At 43.8% G+C, this 20,656-nt stretch overlaps 1 protein-coding gene across 2 annotated transcripts in view; it reads left to right on the top strand.

Moving 5' to 3' along the window:
• The window catches only part of flt4 (fms related receptor tyrosine kinase 4), a 225,652-nt gene that overhangs the window by 89,323 nt on the left and 115,673 nt on the right, over positions 1 to 20,656 (top strand). For both annotated transcript variants that reach the window (XM_043703133.1, XM_043703132.1), the window contains exons 2-3: positions 1,350 to 1,446; positions 15,577 to 15,842. In XM_043703133.1, the coding sequence (XP_043559068.1) occupies positions 1,350 to 1,446; positions 15,577 to 15,842 (363 nt within the window). The remainder of the gene's footprint in view (positions 1 to 1,349; positions 1,447 to 15,576; positions 15,843 to 20,656) is intronic.

Below are 20,656 nucleotides of genomic sequence, written 5' to 3'. Positions count from 1 at the left end.
AAGACCACACAGTCTACTCCTGCTCCTATTTTCTGTGTTCCTGTCTTTCACTCTTACCACAGCCACAACTCTTCTCTCACTCCTGAAATCACTCCTTCTGTCCCAGGGTGTTATCTGAAACTTTACTGTGGCGAGGGGCCTGTATTTCAGTTGCCAAAAGTAGGCCGGTTGCCTAAGTGATTGAAATGAGTGTTCTGACCCAACATTGGGTTGGCCTTAGGAAGACCTGCAAAGCATGCTCTGTTTCCAGTTATATTCCACTGCGCAGTCAGCCCAGCCCTTACCCACTCACTGTCAGTGTGGAGGTCAGTTTAGCTCAGTTGGCTAGACGGTGGGTTTGTGAAGCAATATGATACCAATACCATGGGTTCCATCCCTGCACCGGCTGAGGTTACATTGGAGTACTCTCCTTCTCAACCTCTCTCCTCCCCTGAGGTATGGTGGCCCTCAGGTTAAATCACCACCAATTGTCTCTTTCTAATGAGAGAGCAGCCCCTATGGTCTGGGAAGACTATGGCAACTTGACTTGACCTTGCTCCTGGACTTGTACATTCAGTGCATTGCAGCTAAGTCCATTGCGCTGGGGTAGAGAGCTACTGAATGGCCCTGAGATCATGAGGTACTTGCGATGAGATTCCTTATAACACCCTAGAAGATTGAAGGTGGAGAAGGCAAGAGTCTCATTTACAAACAGAGTGTTGATGATTGGCAAACTTACCATTTATTCTGGGTGCAGCCTCCAACCATTCCACTACATCAGAGGACCGTTTCACAATCTGTTTCCTCACATAAAACAACTAGCGAGGTTGGGATTGTTGCATCGAGTAAAAATAAATTCTAGGGGAGATGTAACCGAGGTGTTCAATGTTGCATAGGATTTTGATAGAGGCGGGCAGGGAGATACTGTGTCCAGTAGCAAGAGGGTTAGTGACCAGAAGAGACAGATTTCAGGTGATTGGCATGAGAGCCAGAGGAGGTGAATTTTGTTTACAGAGGGTGTTGCAATTTGGATTGTGTTGCATGGAAGATCAGTGGAAGCTGAGTAGGAACTTTCAATTTTATATTGCAATGGGGAAAGATTATATCATTGTTTCAAAGGGCCAGTAGAAGCAGGTGGAAGTGAATGGCCTTCTTCTTTATTATAAGACTCTCTGTTTCTATGACCAGGCTTGTGGACCAGGATAATGATGTGGCAAGACTGAATTAAAGATGTCATAGTTTGGGACTGCATGTGTACTGAGGTCTTTATCCTCAGCTCTGGGCCCACAGGAAGGAGTCACATGGTACTTTGAATTCTGAATAGAATATCTCCAATATTTAAAATGACTGGAATCCCTAACTCTCCACAGGTTTGGTGCAGGGATTCTCGATGACAGCGCCCACACTCAATATCTCGGGAACAGAATACTCGCTCGACGTTAGCAACACCCTTACCTTCACCTGCAGGTAAGTGCAGCAACTATTAGGAGATTTCCTGCTGCAAACTGGTAAGGTCTCATGATTAGTTTCAAGCTAATTCATTCCCTCTTCATCCTATACCTAATTTTCAAACTAAAAGTGCTTATAAAAACAAACCTTAAAATGAGATCCCATGTTGCAACTGATACTTAGCTAGTAATTACAAAGAAATTGGAGTACAAGAGGAAGAAGATAATTATACGGGATATCGGCAAGGCCACACCTCGAGTACAGTGGGCAATTTTGATCTCCTGCCTAGTGCCTTGATGGACATTCAGCTTTGTGGCAGGAGACTATGTAAACAATTTTGATCTTGTCTTTATACATTAAATCCATTACACCATCCACTACAACCATTTTCATGGTAGTGAGCTACACTACCTTATCACTAACCCTACTCTTGATACAGTTCCCCTGGAGTTTCTTCATGGCCATCATGTATTCAGTGAGACAGACTCAGCTTCAGGATATTATGAAGTTGGTTTCAGAGCTTTTGGCAATCTCAGACAGGCTGACAAACATCAAAAACATTCATTTCTTCACAATTCATCTCAGCATCGGTTTGAAATGAGCCAAGGTACACACAGGAACACAGTCACAACGTTTACATTTGATCCAAGTGTGCTGCTCAAACTCAGATGTGGACGAAGCAAGTTCAGAAGGGTTGTTTTTTTTTCTTCTTGTCTCTGTTTTGCATTTGCTTTTAATTGATTGGTAGGCCAAGCCAATCCCGTAGGGCCACAAATAGCAGCAGTTATGTTTACATAGTCTCCTGCCACATAGCTGGATGTCCATCAAGGCACCAAGCAGGAGGTAGCAGATTGATTGGAGGAAGTGACTGAAGGAAAGACACAATATTTAAAGTAGATTGCAATAGTCGGGTTGATGGGGAGAACGCTCGAGAGCAGAGATTTGTAGGGGATGTGGAGTTGGTGCAGAGGTTCCTCTGCTAACGGTGGGGTCGGGGTAAAGGGGAGAAAGAGAAAGGAACGGGGGCAAGGTACAGTAGAACAAGCTGGGGGAGATCACGAAGCAATTCAGAGAAAATAGAAGGATTTGGCATGGGCAGAGACTGAGGGAGTGGAGGAATTTGAATAGAACAGGTCATGAGGGAGTAGAGGAGTTTGAACAGGAGAGATCACGAGGGAGTGGAGGGATTGGAAGGACCCTGAGGGAGCAGAGGGGAATTGAGGGAATATTCAGCTCTTCTCATATTTCCACGACTCAATTACTAATTCCAGGATAACATTCTCCCGCCAAACTTGTCCTAGCAGCCAACCTTTGTGTGTCTGGAAGTAGGTTCAGTCGATACTGTTCCATTTAATCTCACAACCCAATCCTCTGCTCTTTTATTTTTGAGAGAATCTGTGCAGATCACATTAGGTGTTTCTGTTTTGGGTGTTCCTTATCATCCAACTGCTGGCAAGGATAGCTACTGCAACATGAAAACACACAAAGGGAGGGTAATGTCCCCTGAGTGCTGCCAAAATGGGTGCAGTCCCACAGTGGTCCTTTAACACCTTAATATATACCATACAATTCAATAACAGCACAGTATCAGGCCCGTCAGCCCACCAAGCCTGCGCCAATCCCTAGTTGTTATTTAGACACACAAATGGCCTTGCTGAATGGATTCCCAAAAATCAATACAGGAATCATGGGAGTTGCTTTAATTGCAGCTTGGGGTTTTCCCACAACCTGGCATGTCCATAAGGCCCCTCACCAACTTCTAAAGATGATCATTGAAAGCATACTGTCTGGGTGCATATCAACCTGATATGGCCCTGTGGAGATACAGACAGTGAAAGTGCATATTTTAATATGCCCAGTCATTGGGATTTCTTGAGGTAGCTGCAATATCTCCCTATGGTATCCTAGTGGCACCAGTACCTACTGAATCAATGTCCACTCATGTAAGTCTGTAAGGGAGTCTCCATTTCCTCGTTATCTCCTTATTTTTTAATGCTGGTTCTGAAGAAGGGTCACTGGACCTGAAGCATTAACTTTGCTTTCTCTTCGCAGATGCTACTGGACATGCTGAGTTTTTCCAGCAATTTCAAATTTTGTTTCTTATTTTCTCCTGCAACTGTAGGCGCTCCCTGACCTCTGTGGGATGCCTGGAGACCACACCTTTGGTCCCACCAGGTCACTGGAGAGTGTGTCAATCCCATCCAGCTGGGGGATAACTCCAAAGGTCACTCATCCCAACACAGGTCACTTCCTCTAGCACCTGGTTGATGGGGATCAGCATGCACCACCCATCCATCTTTTTTCCCAGTATCTTGGCATTTGATGCATCTCTGGCGGAAGGGTCATCTCTTTTCCCAGCAGCAGAGTTTGGCCGGCCCTGGTATCCCTCAGTATCACTCCAGGCTTACTCACCCCACACCCTGGGGAAATATAGCCACCCTTCCTTTAGCTACTAATTATTGGTAAATCTCATAGATTCATTTAAACACATCTGCACTCTCAAGAATGCCTTCACAATGATGTGGTCATAGCATTCTACTAGTTTGCTACATTCTCTGACTGACTCCCATTCTCTGCACAGGCTACAGGGAGAGCAAGTCCCTTTGGTTCTACCTAGTGTCTCCAGCTATCGCCCGGACATGCCTCACCTTCCAGCAATTAAAACAGCCTTCTTGGCCCCACCTTTCATCTCAGCATCTCTCTGCCAATCCTGAGGAGCATTCCCAGCATTTCTCTCCCTCTCAGTCTCTTTTCACTCTGCCCACCTTGATCCTGTAGCGATTGCAACAATGTCAGTCAGGCGGACCTTATAGAATATCAACTCCCTGATCAGGGTTGTTAACCTGGTCCAATCAGGGACCTCTGGCTGACAGATAGGAATGGGAGTGTCAGAGATTCTGTTCACTCTGAGAGCTGCCTCTGAGGGATCTGGATCAGTGGCAAGGACTCTCAACTAATTGATTGATTTATTGTCACGTGTACTGAAGCACAGTGAAAAGCTTTCTTTATGAGCCGTACAGGCAGATTATCGCAAGAATGTACAGAACAAAAGATTTAGACAGAGGCATCCAGGGTACATTGCACAGGGCATACAAGAGAGACCAACATTAGCAACGTCAGCATTATCTGAGGCTAGAGAGTTCATTCATCCATCTAATAACGGCCAGGAAGAAGCTGTTCCTGCGCCTGCTGGTGCGTGTGTTCAGGCTTCTGTATTTCTGCCTGACAGAAGAGATTGTACGGGATCATTACCGAAGTGTGATGGGTCTTTGATGATGTTGGCAGCCTTTCCACAGCAACGAGCCGTGTAAATGTAGCCCATGGATGGAAGGTTGGCTTCCATGATGGTCTGAGCTGAACACACCACCCTCTGTAGTTTTGTTAAGCTCCTGGGCAGGGCAGTTGCCATACCAGGCCATTATGTGCCCGGACAGTATGCTTGCAATGGTGCATCTGTAGATGTTGGTGAGGGTCCTTATGGACATGCCAAGTTTCATTAGCCACTTGAAAGAGAAGAGGTGTTGTACCTTCTTGATGATTGCAACTACTGAGTGACTTGGTGGTGGGATATGGCCTCTGGAGTTATTTCAGATCCTTTTCAGTTGGTTGGAATTGACAAAGAGGGGATTGCTCCTGGACCAGGTCATAATCATCAGCCAATAGGGTGGCTGGCCTGGGCATAGTCACCCTCTATTTCTCTGTGGAGTTCTCTGTGGGAAAGGTGTGGAGATTTTGAACTCCTCAAGAAGATTAGATCACAAACATTTTCATTGTGGCTTCTCTTGTAAATGCACACACATTGCTTTCAACATAAGCTGCTCACTGACCCCTCTGACAGTGTAGCACTCCCTCAGAACTGGGCATATCATCCTGGATTCTCAGAGTGGGATTTGATCCCACAATCTCATGTATAGGGGGTGAAAGGAAGGGTGAGGGAGGGTTGATTAGAATGGATTTACTACTGTCACATGTACTGAGGTACAGTGAAAAGTGTTGTTTTACATGCTTTACAGGCAGATCCGACTATACAAGTGCATCAGGGTAACAGAACAGAGTGTAGGATAAAATGTTACAGCTGCTGAGAAGGTGCAGAGAGAAATCAATACTAACATTAAACAGGTCTATTCAAACGTCTGGTAACTGTGGTGAAGAAGCTGTTCTCGAATCTGTAAGTGTATACAACTTTTATATCTTCTGCCTGATGGAAGAGGGTGGAAGAGAATATACATGGGACGGGAGGCGTCATTGATGATGTTGGCTGCTTTCCCAATGCAGTGGCAAGTATAGATGGAGTCAATGATGCGAGGTTGCTTTGTGTGATGGACTGGGCTATGTTCACAACTCTCTGGTCGTTTCATTTGGGTCGTGGGAAAAGTTGACATCCCAAGCTGTGACGCATCCAGATAGGATGCTTTCTATGGTGCATCTATTAAAAATTGGAAGAGTCTTTATGCTGAATTTCCAGGAGAAAGAAGTTCAGTAGTTAAGAGAATAAGGACTGAGTGTGAGGATTTTATTGCAATGGAATCCATCTGCCGCAGTATTTATGGAGAATGTCAAGAGAGCAAAATTACAGTAGTACATGTAAGCTGCAAAGCAAAAGCAGATGTTACACAGATATATTTTAGGCAGCAAAGAAAACATGTGGAATTAGATATTTCTTAGCTGCTTATTGTAAATCTCTCCAAATTTCACAGGGAGGTGCCTTGGAATTATTATTGAGAAACAAACAGAAGGTAATAAAATACCAGCTCTAGTTACCCATCTAATCCCTAAAGTCTAGTCATCTTTCCTGGACTGTGTGTGTGTGCTGGACTGTGGACAGCAGTGAAGGCCTGCAGTCAAATAGCCTTTGGTCACTTGGAAAGCAGCAACTTCTCTTGCTGTTGCACCATGCTGTGCTTTGAATGACCCTTTTATGGTCACGTGAAGATTGGGGGAGGCAAGGAGATAAAAACTGAAATAGGGGCAGATTTCAGTTGTCAGATGAATGAGGAGGTGGTGTAGTGGTAATGTCACTGGACTAGTAACCCAGAGAGCCAGGGAAATGCTCTGGGTTTTAACCCCACCATTACCAGCTGATGAAAACTAAGCGCAGTTCATAAAAATCTGGAATTGAGTCTCAGTGATGGTGGCCATGAAACTATCATTGATTGTTGCAAAAACCCAACTGGGAGTGAAACTTGTTTTCCTTACCCAGTCTGGCCTATCTGTGACCCCCAGACCCACAACAATTCATTTACCTCTTAATTGCCCCCTGAAAGGGCCGAGTGAGCCAGTTTGATCATGCAGGTTGTTAGGGTTAGGTAGTAAATGCCAGCCTTGTCACTGAAGTACTAAAGTAATAAAAGAAATTAAATCTTTACTTCACTGACAAGAGATTTTTTTTAATCCAGGTGAGGAACCAGATGAAAAGGTTGAGGAGAGTGGGAGGGAAGGAGACAGAGAAGGAAAGTGAGAGCAACTTAATTAAAGAAAACAATTTAATATATTTATGTGATGCCTTGAACACAGTGACATGTCCCTCTGCCAACCCACTAGAGTTTCAATGTCAGAACGGTGGAAGCTAATTGGCTGTTTCACCTTCCTTCCTATCAATGCTGGAAGTGAAAGCCGACAGTGATAACTTGCATTTATATAGCAACTTTAATACAGTGAAACATTCCACTCCAGTCTTCAGAAGCATTATCAAACAAAGTCTGACACTGAGCTGCATAAATTAGGTATTAGGCCAGATGGCTTAATAGGGTTAACCAAAGAAAGAGAGAATTCCAGACCCAGGCTCTCGGGAGCTGTAGGTAAAGACAATGGTGGGAAACTGGAAACCAGAGGATTTGGAGGAGCTCAGACCTGCTGGAGGATGCTCAGTTGGATAGAAAGAGCAATTTGAAGATGTTTTATGTTGCTCTACCAGTGATTGGTGGCTTGTATTTTGGGTAGAGTGAGGAGACCCATACCTGTACACCATTCCCTTCTGCATGTGTCCTCACCAAAGCACTTTGCTATTGCAGCAGACTGTGTTTACTGTTTAACTCCAATTCATATTGTAATATATTTTTAAATATAGGGCCGTTGTAGCACAGTGGTAGTGCCCCTATCTCCGGCCTAGAGGCCAAGGTTTAAGTTCCACCTGATGCAAAGACATGTCATAATACATTTGAGCCAATAGATAACATACAGCTACGGCACTTGTGTGCCGTAGCTGTATGTTATCTTTCAGTGAGTTTGTTCATGATCATTCTGAATAAAAATATTTCAGGGTCTTAATAAGCAAACAGTTTCTTTTCAATTTTTCTTCCAAAACGAATAACTGCACCTAATCCATGCTTTACCCCAGTTCTTTCCCACTCGCTAAACTGGTCAAAGTTGCTACAGCAGACTCATTACACCTTCCTTTCCCATCTAATATTGAGCTGTTAACAAACTTGGACATTGTATATTATTTACCATCAGCTAAATCATATAAAAGGAAGTCCTGAATTTATATAGGGCCTTTCTTGACCTTGGAATGCCACCAAAGACTTTTACTGAGTAGTTTTGAAGGGTAGCTGATGCTGTCTTGTAAGAAATGTAGCATCAATTTGCACACTAAAAAGCTCAGACACCAACTTTCCCCTCTGTGGCAGTCACCCCAAGCTTCAGCGCATCCCTCAGCACATCGTCCTGGACCTTAGAAAGTGCCAGTCTACAACGCTCCGTTGCGATCAAGTGGAAGACCAGCATGTTTTGGGCAGAGCAGAACACCTTTCACTGAGTTAATGGTCCTGTGGGCGCAGCTAAGGGCTGCCCCTGTGTAAGTGCCTCAGAACAGTTGTAGAATCCTGTGTAACAAAACTGCTTAGGATGAACTTCAACAAAAAACCATTGCATCTCTCTCCAGACCTTTGCAAAGGCACATTGGTTTAGAACAGGCACAGACATGAGTTGAGGAAAAGCCCCAGTAATGGACAGGTTAGTTAACCAAAGTCATCTGTTGCCCAAATACATGACATTCACCATAAATCACATCTTAAAATAACTCACTTAGTGTGTCTCAAAACACTCAAGCTCCCTCACCGCCTGAAATGTTAACTCCGTCTCTCTTTCTCCGCAAATGCTGCCAGATCTGCTGTGTCCAGTTTCTTGAGTTTTAGTTCTAAACCATTATTATCTGATTTGCATTTGAATGAATTAATATTGCCTGTTTTGACCAAATTCCTGGGGGTCTGTTTCATAGGTCAGCCAACTGCCATATTGTTCCCTCAGATTAATTTTGCATTTGCTCCTTTCAAAGTGCTGGCTTCTATCTTTCTGGATAATGTGGGATGACTTAATCAAATGCACAAAATAACGAGAAGCTTGGATAAAGCAGACAGGGAAGCCCCTAGGAGACAGGGCAATTACCAAGGGGACACAGATTTACTGCCACTGGTGAAGGGTAGAGGGGACATGGGGAAAACCCAGAGGGTGGTGGAATTCAGTGTCCAATCTGGTGGTGTCAATGGGAACCCTCACCTCATTTATAGAGTCATAGAGATGTACAGCATGGAAACAGACCCTTCAGTCCAACTCGTCCATGCCGACCAGATATCCCAACTCAATCTAGTCCCACTTGCTAGCACCTGGTCCATATCCCTCCAAACCCTTCCCAATCATATACCCATCCAGATGCCTTTTAAATGTTGCAATTTTAGCAGCCGCCACCACTTCCTCTGGCAACTCATTCCATACTCATACCACCCTCTGCGTGAAAAGGTTGCCCCTTAGATCTCTTTTATATCTTACCCCTCTCACTCTAAATCTATGCTGTCTAGTTCTGGACTCCCCTACCCCAGGGAAAAGACTTTGTCTATTTATCCTATCCATGCCCCTCATAATTTAATAAACCTCTATAAGGTCACCCCTCAGCCTCCGATGCTCCAGGGAAAACAGCCCTAGCTTATTCAGCCTCTCCCTATAGCTCAAATCCTCCAACCCTGGCAACATCCTTGTAATTCTTCACTGTCCACTACACCTCCAATTTTGGTGTCATCAGCAAATTTACTAACTATACCTCTTAAGCTCAAATCCAAATCATTTATATAAATGATGAAAAGTAATGGACCCAGCACCAATCCTTGTGGCATTCCCCTGGTCACAGGCCTCCAGTCTGAAAAGCAACCCTCCACCACCACCCTGTCTTCTACCTTTGAGCCAGTTCTGCATCCAAATGGCTAGTTCTCCCTGTATTCCATGAGATCACTAGTCTCCCATGGGGAACTTTGTCGAACGCCTTACTGAAGTCCATATAGATCACATCTACCACTCTGCCCTCGTCAATCCGCTTTGTTACTTCTTCAAAAAACTCAAATCAAGTTTGTGAGACATGATTTCCCACACACAAAGTCATGTTGATAATCCCTAATCAGTCCTTGCCTTTCCAAATAAATGTACATCCCGTCCCTCAGGATTCCCTCCAACAACCAGCCCACCACCGAGGTCAGGCTCACCGGTCTATAGTTCCCTGGCTTGTCTTTCTTAAACCACCTTTCTTAAACAGTGGCACCATGTTAGCCAACCATTTGAAAGGAACTCGCCTGAAGCTCTGTAACTTGCAAGGCTGTAGGGCAGATGCTGTACAGTGGGGACAGGATGGACAGTCGGTTTAATGAGCCAGTGCAGATATGAAAGGCTGTATGGTCTCTTTCTACACCAAAACCATTCTAGGGTGTCCACAGCTCTATGTGGAACAGCCTGTCACTGTTGATGTTATCTATCACATTTGGAGTTCTATAAGCAATGCTTTCACCTCTCAACCTTCTCTCTTCCTATGCAACTGCGCCCAATGTAATTATATCCTCGTAATCCTATTACCTCAATTATTCCCTCAAACTCTTGTGAATTCTTTCCTTTGCCATCCAACCAGAACAATTCTTTAAGAGCAGATCAGATCTTCTAATACAACTGGCATGGATGGAGGAACTTCAGGTAACACCAACAAATTAGCCAGAGTGGGATTCATGTACAATAAAACAAAGAGTTGTGGATGCTAGCAATCTGAAACAAAAACAGAAATTGCTAGAGAAACTCAGCAGGTCTGGCAGCATCTGTGGAGAGAAAGCAGGGTTAACGTTTTGGATCCTTCTTCAGAACTTGAAGCTCTCAGCATTAAAAATGTAAGCAGCAGGAAAGTGGTTGGAGATGGGCTGGTTGAAATGTTTGAATTTTACCTCCTATCCACAATTCATTCCCACTGGGCTGTGGTGTATTTAAAATCTGATAATATTTAAAATAGTGAAATTTGAATTCAGTTCATAAATCTGGAAGTGAAAAGTAGTCTCAGTCATGGTGACCTAAAAATAATTGTTGATTGTCACAAAAATCCTTTTGGTTCACTAATTTCCTATGAGGAAGCAAATCTGCCATCATTACTTTGTCTGGTCTGCATGAGACTTCAGATCCACAGCAACGTGATTGACTCTTGACTTCCTTGTGCAATGACTAAGTAAAACACTCAAGACAATGGCATCCAAAGCTGGCATTGACTGTCAATGCCGTCATCCCATGAAGAATAAAGGAAGAACGAAATGTTGACTTGGCCCTAAGTTCAGATTAGGTGCCAGCAGGCAGAATACAGAAGGGTTTTACAACACTAAGGGCAGGCTTTAGCTATGCAGTCATAGAGTCATGCATCTGAAAAGCTGAATGGCCTCTTTCTATGCCAAAACTTTGCTCTGGTATCAATGGCTGTATGTGAAACAGCCTGTCACTGTTGACGTTATCTATTACATTTGGAGTCCTAACAGTCCAACCAGTCCATGACAACTATAATTCCAAACTAAACTAGTCCCACCTGCCTGCACTTGGCCCATATCCCTCCAAACATTTCTTATTAATGTATTAATCTAAATACCTTTGAAACTTTGTAACTGTACACGCATCCACCACTTCCTCTGGAAGTTCATTCCACACACAAACCACCCTTGTATAAAAAATGTCGTCCCTCTTTTTTAAATCTTTCTCCTCTCAACTTAAAAATATGTCCCCTGGTCTTGAATTGCCCCGCCTTAAGGAAAAGGCACCTGCCATTCACTTCATCTATGTCCCTCATGATTTTATAAATCTCTATAAGGTCACCCCTCAATCTCCCACGCTCCAGTGAAAAAAAGTCCCAGCCTCTCCTCATAACTCAAACCCTCCATTCCCACAACACCCTGCAAAATCTCTTCTGAACCTTCTCCAGATTAATACTACCCTTCCTATAACAAGGCGACCAGAACTTGTACACAATACTCCAGATGAAGCCTCACCAACGTCCTGTACAACCTCAACATAAGTTATGAGGAAAGGAGAGAGAGAACTGTCATCTTTAAAAAAGAGAGTATGCTGAAAACACACAGTTGATTGGACAGAATCTGTGAAAAGAAAAATTAAAATTCAGAGACTGGAAGAAATTTTAAATCTAACAGTTTATAGACAAATCGACTCCTCCTCAGCGTCTTTTTCTCAATAAACATTACTAAAGAAAAGCAGATGATCCAATCATCAGTCACATAACTGTTTGTGGGAACTTGCTATGTACAAACTATCTGCTGGATTCTCTTACTTAACAGCAGTGACTCCATTCTAAAACTGTTGGTCGGATGTGAAATAGTTTAGGTCATTCATGGGACATGAAAAGTGCTATCAAAGTGGAAGTCTTTGTTTTCTTTCGAGTCAGGGAGCAGAGTCAGAAGGTGAGAAAGAGATGCTGTTTTCACCAAAGCGGAGAGTTGAGATGTGGGATAGATGTGTTCAAAAATATACATGGAAACTATTTCCATTACTTGGTGAGTCAGTAACTGGAGGGCATCAATTTATGATCGCCACCAAATGAACCTAGGGAGGGGCGAACGGAAATGTTTTACACAAGAGGACTCTTCCTACATTATAGCAGTGATGATACTTCAAAGGTAGTTCATTGACTGTAAAGTGCTTTGGGAAGTCCAGAGGTCATGAAAGATGCTGTCCAAATACAAGCTGTTTCTCGCCTTATATAGAATGTCTTACCAGCAACAGTTGTTGAGGCAGACTCAATGGCAGCTTTTAAAAGGGAAATGAACACAGTAAAGGAGAGGGCAGAGGTGTCAGACACAGCAGAGGTTACATTGTACCCTGTTATGTTGGAAGACTTTATGATCCTAGGCAGAGTGAAAAACCAGGGTCCCATATCTCTCTCACTCACTCTCTCTCGTGCGTACACACACACACACACATGCAGGAAAGGATTGTGGTTCAATAAATTGTTTATTTTGTTATTCATTCAAGGGATGTGAGAGTCATTGGCTGGCCCAGCATTTATTGCTCATTCTTAATTGTTGTGAAGGTAGGGGTGAGCTGCCTTCTTAAACCGCTGCAGTCCAAATGCCCTGAGGGAGAGAATTCCAGGATTTTGACCCAGTGGCGGTGAAGGAACACAGATATATTTCCAAGTCAGGATGGTGGGGAACTTGTCATGTTCCCATGTATCTGCTGCTCTTGTCCTTCTTATTGGAATTGGCCATGAATTTGGAAGGTGCTGTCTGAGGAGCCTTGGAGCGTTGTTAAAAAAATGTATTTGAAAACATTTGTTTGTCAATAAAATAGACAGAAGAGATGGAGCGATTGGAGGAAAGAGCCATTGAAACAAGAGGAGGCCATTCAGCCCCTTGAGTCTGTTCTTCCAGATCATGGCTGAATTTTGTCTGCATTCAGTTTCCTCACTTTGATTCCCTATTCCTCGGCACACTTGCCTAACAAAAATCTGTCAACCTCAGTTTCAAAATTTTAAATTGATCCTTGCGCTCACCAGCCTTCTGAGGTAAGAGTTCCAGATTTACAGCACCCTTTTGTGTGAAAAAGCAGACCCTCCCATCATGCCTGGACAGTGTTCTGGGCTCCATCAGGAAATATTTCTCAATGTATCTACTCTACCTTCGCTTTGTCTGAAACATTCGCAGAGCAAGTCCCAGACACTCAAGTCATACTGTCTCAGAACAGATTGATTAGTAAACATCCTAGAAGCATGTGGAAGTGACTGTAAGACTGTGAGATCCAACCATGAAACAAGGTCCCATTACAAAAGTTCAAAGCAGGAAACTTAACACGCTTTTATATTGATGGCCGAGCGGGGGCTCCAGGCTTTGTGAGGCTGATGCATGGACTCCTGGAATGGCAGCAGGGCGTTGGCTGGTGAACTCTTCGTGGCAACGGCAGGGCTTAGACTCTTGGCGGTAACGGTAGGTTATTAACAGCGGCAGTGTCAGTGCCCAGAGCGGGGTCTCCTTGCTGTGGTGGGCCTGGAGCAGGTCTTATGACTGCAGTAGGCCCAGAGTGGTGACTCCTGGTTGCAGTAGGCCCCGAGCGGGGACTCCTGACTGTGGTAGCCAGGAGTGAGGACCTTGCAGAAGTCCTGGAGCTGTGTTTGGGATGTCGGCCAATGAAGATGAACTCTATTAAGTACTCTCTCTTCTTGTACTTCAAAATGGCGTCAGATTGTGGTGACAGCACACTTTTCACTGTATCTCTGTAGATTATATTAGATTCCCTACAGTATGGAAACAGGTTCTTCGACCCAACAAGTCCACACCGACCCTGTGAAGAGTAACCTACCCAGACCCATTCCCCTGCCCTATATTTACCCCTGACTAATGCACTAACATTATAGGCAATTTAGCACGGTCAATTCACCTGACCTGCACATCTTTGGACTGTGGGCGGAAACCGGAGCACCCGGAAGAAACCCACGCAGACACATGGAGAATGTGCAAACTCCACACAGTCACCCAAGGCTGGAATCGAACCCAGGTCGAGCTGTGAGGCAGCAGTGCTAACCACTGAGCCACTGTGCAGCCCCTTTATATATGTGTCAATAAATAAATCATTCATTCCTTCCACTCCATTAATCACTCCATTAAATTCCTAAACTCCAAAACTCCAGAGATTGGAAGCAATCTGTCCTCTTCAAACACTTCCAGGTACACATTGAACCTGAGTTTGACCATGCTCTTTGAAAGTGCAGGAGATACAACACATGAGTTGGTCGTGAGTCTGAACTTGACAACAGCTGCGCAGTTACATCAGCTCAAGCCAACCTCAGGAGCAAATTCTATAGCAGCCATACCCACAGGAAAAAAATCCTGTCCTGTCATCCATCCAATCAATATCTAGTCAGCCTGTTATAGGAAGGATATTATTAAGATGGAGAGGGTGCAGAAGGGATTTACAAGGATGTTGCTGGGAATGGAGGGTTTGAGTTGTAAGGAGAGCCTGGATAGGCTGGGACATTTTTCACTGGTGTGTAGGAGGTTGAGGAGTGACCTTTTTAAATCATGTGGGATATAGATAAGGTGAATGGCAGGTATCCCTTGGGAAGGGGATTTCAAGACTCGTGTGCATATTTTTATGATGAGCGAAGAATGATTTAGAAAGGACATGAGGGGTAATTATTTTACACAGAGGGTGCTTCGTGTGTGGAATAAACGTCCTGAGGAAATGGGGAGTGTGGGTACAATTACAGCATTGAAAAGAGATTTGGATAAGTAAATGAATAAGAAATATTTGGAGGGCTATGGACCAAGCGCAGCCAGGTGGGACTAATTTTAGTTTGGGATTATGGTTGGCATGGACTGGTTGAACCAAAGGGTCGGTTTCCATGCCATTTGACTCTATGACTCTGTCTACTTTCCTGACCTGACTGCCCCTAGAAGCAGAGTTCTCTACTGCTCTCTCATTCTGCTTGACTTCCTTCCAACTCAGATACGACAAGAGAAAGAAAATGTATGTTTCTATGGCATTCCCAAGATGACTTCAGAATGTCGCAGAGTGCTTCACCATCTGTGAAGTAGTTTTTGATTGGCAGTTGCTTTGGTAATGTAGCGAAACATAACAGTTAAATTGCACACAACAAAATCCAGTAACAATAATGTAATGACGGTCAGGTAATCTGTTTGTAACTTTGTCAAAAAACGATCAGGAATACCAGGGAGAACTTGCCTGTTCTGTGTTGATTTCTTGTCCTCAGGATCTTCTAACCTCCATCTTGGGAGGATGGCCAGGGCTTTGGTTTAACAGCTCATCTGAAAAATGTGATATTAGATGCAAACAAAAGTGAGTAAAATTAGAATTTGGAAGTGAATTAACGAGGTCCTGTTTGTCTGTTCTGTGTTTCAGAGGGCAGAGGCCTCTGGGGTGGAGCTGGCCTGGGAAACCTGCAGTTGAAGACAACACAAAATCTGCATCTTACTGGTCGGAGGAACTTGGGGGACGGATAGTGAGCATAAGGGAATGCGATGGATCAGAGAGAGATCAATACTGCAAGACATTCATGCTAATGGGTGCCAGAGCTAATGATACAGGCTATTATCGCTGCTTCTATCACTTCATTGAACCAATCGTTGATGGAACAACGGCGACCAGTATATATGTGTTTGTGAAAGGTAATGTGACAAATGACAATTACTGTGAGATTTTTTAAATCTTCTTTGTTCATGCGATGTAGGCACTGTTAGCAAACCCAGCATTTATTGCCTGTCTCTAAAGTGCCCTTGAACAATTACAGTCCATCTGGTGTTGGGAAGCCAACAATGTTGTTAAGAAGGAAGTACCAGGATTTTGACCCAGCAACAGTGAAAGAAAGCTGATATGTTTCCAGGCCAGGATGAGGTTGGAAGGGAACCTGCAGGTGGCGATATTTCCAGTTGCCTGCTGCCCTCATCCTTTTAGGTGGTACAGGCTACAGTTTTGGCAGGTGCTGTTGAAGAAGCCTTTACAAGTTGCTGCAGTCCATTTTGTACATTCGCCACACTGTTGCTGCTATGCACTAGTGATGGAGAGAGCACTAGTGATGAAGGTGGTGGACGGGATGCAGGTCACATGAACATCTTTGCCCTGGAGCTTCTTAAGTAGTGGATGCAGGTTTGCTCACTGAGCAAACTCAGTGAGCAAACTTACATCCAGAACCTCGACCTGAGCTACAAATCTTCTCAAAACTCACCTTCTTAAGTAGTGTTGGAGCTGTGCGATATTGATAGCAGAAAGGCTTTGGGGAGTTGAGAGGTGGGTTACTCATGCAGAGTTCCCAGCCTCTGACCTGCCCTTGTATTTATATGGCCAGTCCAGTTCAGTGTCTGGTCAATGACCACCCTCAGGATGCTGACAGTGGAGGACTCAGCGATAATGATAATCAATTGACTCGGTGTGCTCATATGCTGCTCATTCTTTACAATGATGTATGATTATTTCTGTGAGATGATCATTATCCTCTGCAATGATTGTTCTTGCAATGATGTTATAAAGAGTAAAACCTGAACCTCTGTTCCTATATTAAGGGTCAATACTATGACCAATGTTGGGAACAAACATAAGATCAAAAAAAAACTCAGCAGATCAGGCAGCCTCAGTGGAGGGGGGCAGAGATGATGGTTTTGGGTTATGACTTTCATAATATTTTGTAATGCAGCATATAAATCATTTTGAAATATCCTCATCTGTAAGCATCAATACTGCTGAACGTGCCTTCTGTTAGACTGTTTAAGGAGGATGGTGAAATACCTCTACAGAGGCTGGTATCCCATCACCACATCACTCTTTATTTACACATGAAGAATCCTTGACCCTAATGCTGCCTCAATCAGAGTCAACTCTGACACTCCTCTTTATATTTGTCAGCCAGGGCTCCCTGATTGGGCCAAATTAACAGCTCAATCAGGGAACTCATATTCCAGCTGGCTGATCACATTACAATCACTATAGATGGGACACTTTCCCATTTGGAGTCTGATCTATTGTAAATCACAGAGAAAAACATAAGTTGGGAATTAAAAACCCAAAGAACTGCAGGTGCTATAAATCAGAACCAAAAACAAAAATTGCTGGAAAAGCTCAGCAGGTCTGGCAACATCTGTGGAGAGAAATCAGAGTTAATGTTGCAGGTCGAGTGACCCTTGCTTAGAACTTCGGGTATTGGTTGATAAGTAGCCAGAGACCTTTTGTACGTTACAACCCCAGCCTACTATCCTAGATTCATAGAAACCTATGCTTGTGGTAAAGAGAGGTCTGCTTGGCCCTTTGTGTCTGTGTTGGATTCTTCATGTGTTGTCAAGTCCCAATGTCTCTGCTTTTTGACCATAACCTTTGAAGTTTCTCCTCCTCAAATTCCTGTCCAAACCCTTTTAAAATCATTAATGGAATCAGTTTCCATCACTTTTCCAGATACGATATTCCAGATCCGGACTGAGTAGAAATATTTCTCCTCATCTCCCTTTTACAACTTTGTTCAATGATTAAATGACTTGCAGTTATTAGTTCACTCGCCAGAGGGAATCTTCTGTCTCTAAATACTCTGTCAAAACCTCTCACATCACTTTGAAAAGTTCCACTGACCACCTCTGAACTCTTTCAGTCCTACAGTGAACTGTCCAGACTTACTCATCATTGAAGTTCCTCAACCCTGTTGACATCCTATTAATCCTCCCCATTTTTATATCAATGATCAAAGTCTGATGGTCAATTGTTCTCCAGGTATTGATGAACCAGGGATTATGGGTAGCATGGTGGCTCAGTGGCTACCACTACTGCCTCACAGCGGCAGGCACCAGGGTTCAATTCCAGCCTCGGGTGACTGGCTGGAGTTTGCGTGGGTTTCCTCCTGCGGTCCGGGGACGTGCAGGTTGGGTGGTTTAGCCATGCTAAATTGCCCAGTATTGGGTGCATTGGTTAGGGATAAATGTAGGGGAGTGGGTCTGGGTGGGATGCTTTTCGCAGGGTCGATGTGGACTTGTTGGGCCGATATGGCCTATTTCCACACTAGAGGGAATCTAATCTAAAATTCCATAGATTAGTTTATTTAAAGCAATAAAACACAATATAAGTTATGGTGCAGGTGCAGAAGACAACGAAGAAGGTAAATGGTATGTTAACACTCATAGTGAGAGGATTCGAGTGCAGGAACAGGGATGTCTTGCTGCAATTGTACAGGGCTTTGGGGAGGCCACACCTGGAATATTGTCTGCAGATTTGTTCTCCTTATCTGAGGAAGGATGGTCTTGTTCTAGAGGGAGTGCAATGAAGATTGACCAGATTGATTCCTGGGATTGCAGGGCTGATGTATGAAGAGAGATTGGATTGGCTAGGATTATATTAATTAGTTTTTAGAAGAATGAGGGAGAGGTGAAAACCTATACATTTTTCAACAGGACAGGTCGAGTAAATGCAGGAAGGATGTTCCTGATGAATGGGAAGTCCAGAATCAGGAGTCACAGTCTAAGGATCCAGGGTAGGCCACTTAGGACTGAGATGAGGAGAAATTTCTTCATCTAGAGAGTGGTGAGCCCGTAGAATTCTCTGCCATCGAAAGCAACTGAAGCCAAAACAGTGAATGTTTTCAAGATGGAGCTAGATATAGTTCTTATGCTAAAGGGATCAAAGGGTATGGGGAGAAAGCAAGAACAAGGTACTGAGTTTGATGATCGTATTGAATGGTAGAGTAGGCTGGAAGGGCTGAATGGCCTACTCCTGCTCCTATTTCCTATGTTCCTATAAAGCAAACATTTCAGCAAACCTCCTGATTTCTTTGTGTGCGCAGCTTGCAACCTTCGAGCAGATGAAACTGAAAGGCAGAGTTGCATTACTGTATCCACACAGCACATGGAGTCCTTAAAGGGGAACAGTCGATGACACCTTTTATCACTTTACTGACAATCGAGAATAGACCGGTGGGGCATTAATTCACTGGATTGGATTTGACCTGCTTTTTACGAACCGGACAAATCTGAGCAATTTTCCATATTGTCAGGTGGGTGGCAGTGTTGCAGATGGACTGGATGGGGATATCTATGGAGATGTGTCCTCCTGTTTATTATTTAATTGTCCGTCACTATTCACAACTAGATGGTAGGACTACAGAGTATATCTGGTCCATTTGTTGTGGTATCACTTAGCTCTATCTGTTGGATGCTGCATCTGGTGTTTGGCATGAAAGTAGTCCTGTTTCATAGCTACACCAGGTTGACATCTCATTTTTAGGCATGCCCGATGCTGTTCCTGGTGCACCCTCCTATACTTTCCACTGAGCCAGGGTTCATGCCTTAGTTATGTTTGACCTGATACCATGAGACTTCATTGGATCATGTCAAAACTTGTCAGATCTCTCAACATCTGTCAAGAAGTTTCAACTGGTTAACTTGCATATTTCTATCTGACAGTGCACTTCCCAATTGAATGTACAGCTTTAAGCAATCTAAGTTTATTTTTCTTCTCTGGTCTCAAAAGATTTTCAAAAATAACAACGATTAATGCTTCAAGTGTTTAAAGTGATCCACGTGCTCATTGTTGATGGAAGAAACAGTTTCTTGCAAAAAGGGCACAGACACACCATTATGGGGGAACCCCAGGTAAAAAGTGGGAGCGAAGTCGAGGTACATGAGAAAGTGGTTAAGGAAGTAGAAAGGAAGTGGTGAAGGAGGAAGACAGAGAGGGAGAAATGAGAGAGACAGCATCAGGACTTGCTAAAGGACAGCCATTGAAGTAACTTTGAAGTGTGCTCACTGTTTAATTTAAAGAAAAAGACTTGTATTTTTAAAGCAACTTAACACATTTTCAGGAAGATGCATCATCAGCATTAACATACATTCACTGTAACTGCAAGGAAGCACAAAGCTGATTTGAATTATCCAGCCTCCACCAGCAGCATTGTGAAAACGAGCAGATGATTTGTATTTCTGATTCTTCTTGAGAGATAAATATTGATCAGAACTCCCAAGAGAACTCTCTTACCCTTCTTTGAAATGGTGCCCCCCGGTTTTTTTTTGATGTCCAGCTGAGAGTGCCACATCTAATGGATGCCACTGATGACAGTGAAGCACTCCATTAGTACCTTCCATTGCAATGGACAGTAGTACCCCTGTCCCCATTTCTGGGCTATATGACCTGAGTTCATGTCTTACCTGATCCAGAGGTGTCATTAATATGACTGAACAGATTGATTAAAAATATCTGCAGTGAACATAGAACTGAGTAGATGCAGAACTGACGGGAGTGATGAATGTATTAGGTGAATGTATTAAGATGGTGTGATTCTGTTCGCCGAGCTGGGAATTTGTGTTGCAGACGTTTCGTCCCCTGTCTAGGTGACATCCTCAGTGCTTGGAAGCCTCCTGTGAAGCACTTCTGTGACCTTTCCTCCACCATTTATAGTGGTTTGAATCTGCCGCTTCCGGTTGTCAGTTCCAGCTGTCCGCTGCAGTGGTCGGTA

The sequence above is a fragment of the Chiloscyllium plagiosum genome, chromosome 14 (assembly GCF_004010195.1).
Source record: "Chiloscyllium plagiosum isolate BGI_BamShark_2017 chromosome 14, ASM401019v2, whole genome shotgun sequence".
Taxonomy (NCBI): domain Eukaryota; kingdom Metazoa; phylum Chordata; class Chondrichthyes; order Orectolobiformes; family Hemiscylliidae; genus Chiloscyllium; species Chiloscyllium plagiosum.
The sequence above is the reverse complement of the archived record's forward strand: the minus strand, read 5'-3'. Positions and strand labels throughout refer to the sequence as shown.